This window comes from Bison bison, unplaced genomic scaffold (genome assembly GCF_000754665.1).
Source record: "Bison bison bison isolate TAMUID 2011002044 unplaced genomic scaffold, Bison_UMD1.0 scf7180017864088, whole genome shotgun sequence".
Taxonomy (NCBI): Eukaryota; Metazoa; Chordata; class Mammalia; order Artiodactyla; family Bovidae; genus Bison; species Bison bison.
The window spans coordinates 281,782-282,352 of NW_011494660.1; the positions used below are offsets into that span (position 1 = coordinate 281,782).

The window sequence follows — 571 nt, forward strand, 5'->3', positions numbered from 1 at the left end:
AGGGCCCCGGAAGCAGCCGCCGCACCAGGTGGAGGTGGAGGCCGCTGAGCAGAACGTCTCCCGCATCTGCCACAAGGTCTACTTGCCCAACGACACGAGCGAGGTGAGCCTCCCCGCCCCGCCCCCCACACCACCAGGGGCTCACAGCCAGAGCAAGGCACCTCCCCACTGGGGTCACTCTAGGAGGGCTGGGAGACGCCTACAGACACAGCTGTGTGAGTTCGAATGGACTGTCTCCCCTTGTGCGCTCCTAGCCCCTCTCCTGTGAAAATACTGCTCTGCTCTTGCTGGCCCCCACCAGCATGAACTGAGTGCTGGGTGCCCTCAGGAGCTCCGCGCCATGCAGGGGACTACTGGCCCTGGGCAGGTTGTAGTATGGCGGGGAGTTGGGATGTCCCAAAGGCATGGGGGGCCTTCCAGGCCAGGCACAGGAGTGAGGAGGCCAGGAGGCTGGGCAACGAGGCTGAGTTCCAGGGCCTAGAGGCCCCTTGGGGCTTCCACCCAGCCCTGGGGCCACAGTGAGCAGGGAGCCCATGAGGTGCCTATGGATGGAGCCCCGTTGGCTGTTGGG

At 65.5% G+C, this 571-nt stretch overlaps 1 protein-coding gene across 1 annotated transcript in view; it reads left to right on the forward strand.

The window, feature by feature from the left end:
• The window catches only part of MYO7B (myosin VIIB), an 80,987-nt gene that overhangs the window by 75,964 nt on the left and 4,452 nt on the right, over positions 1-571 (forward strand). The window contains 1 exon segment of the mRNA XM_010837957.1: positions 3-103. Coding sequence (XP_010836259.1) covers positions 3-103 — 101 coding nt within the window.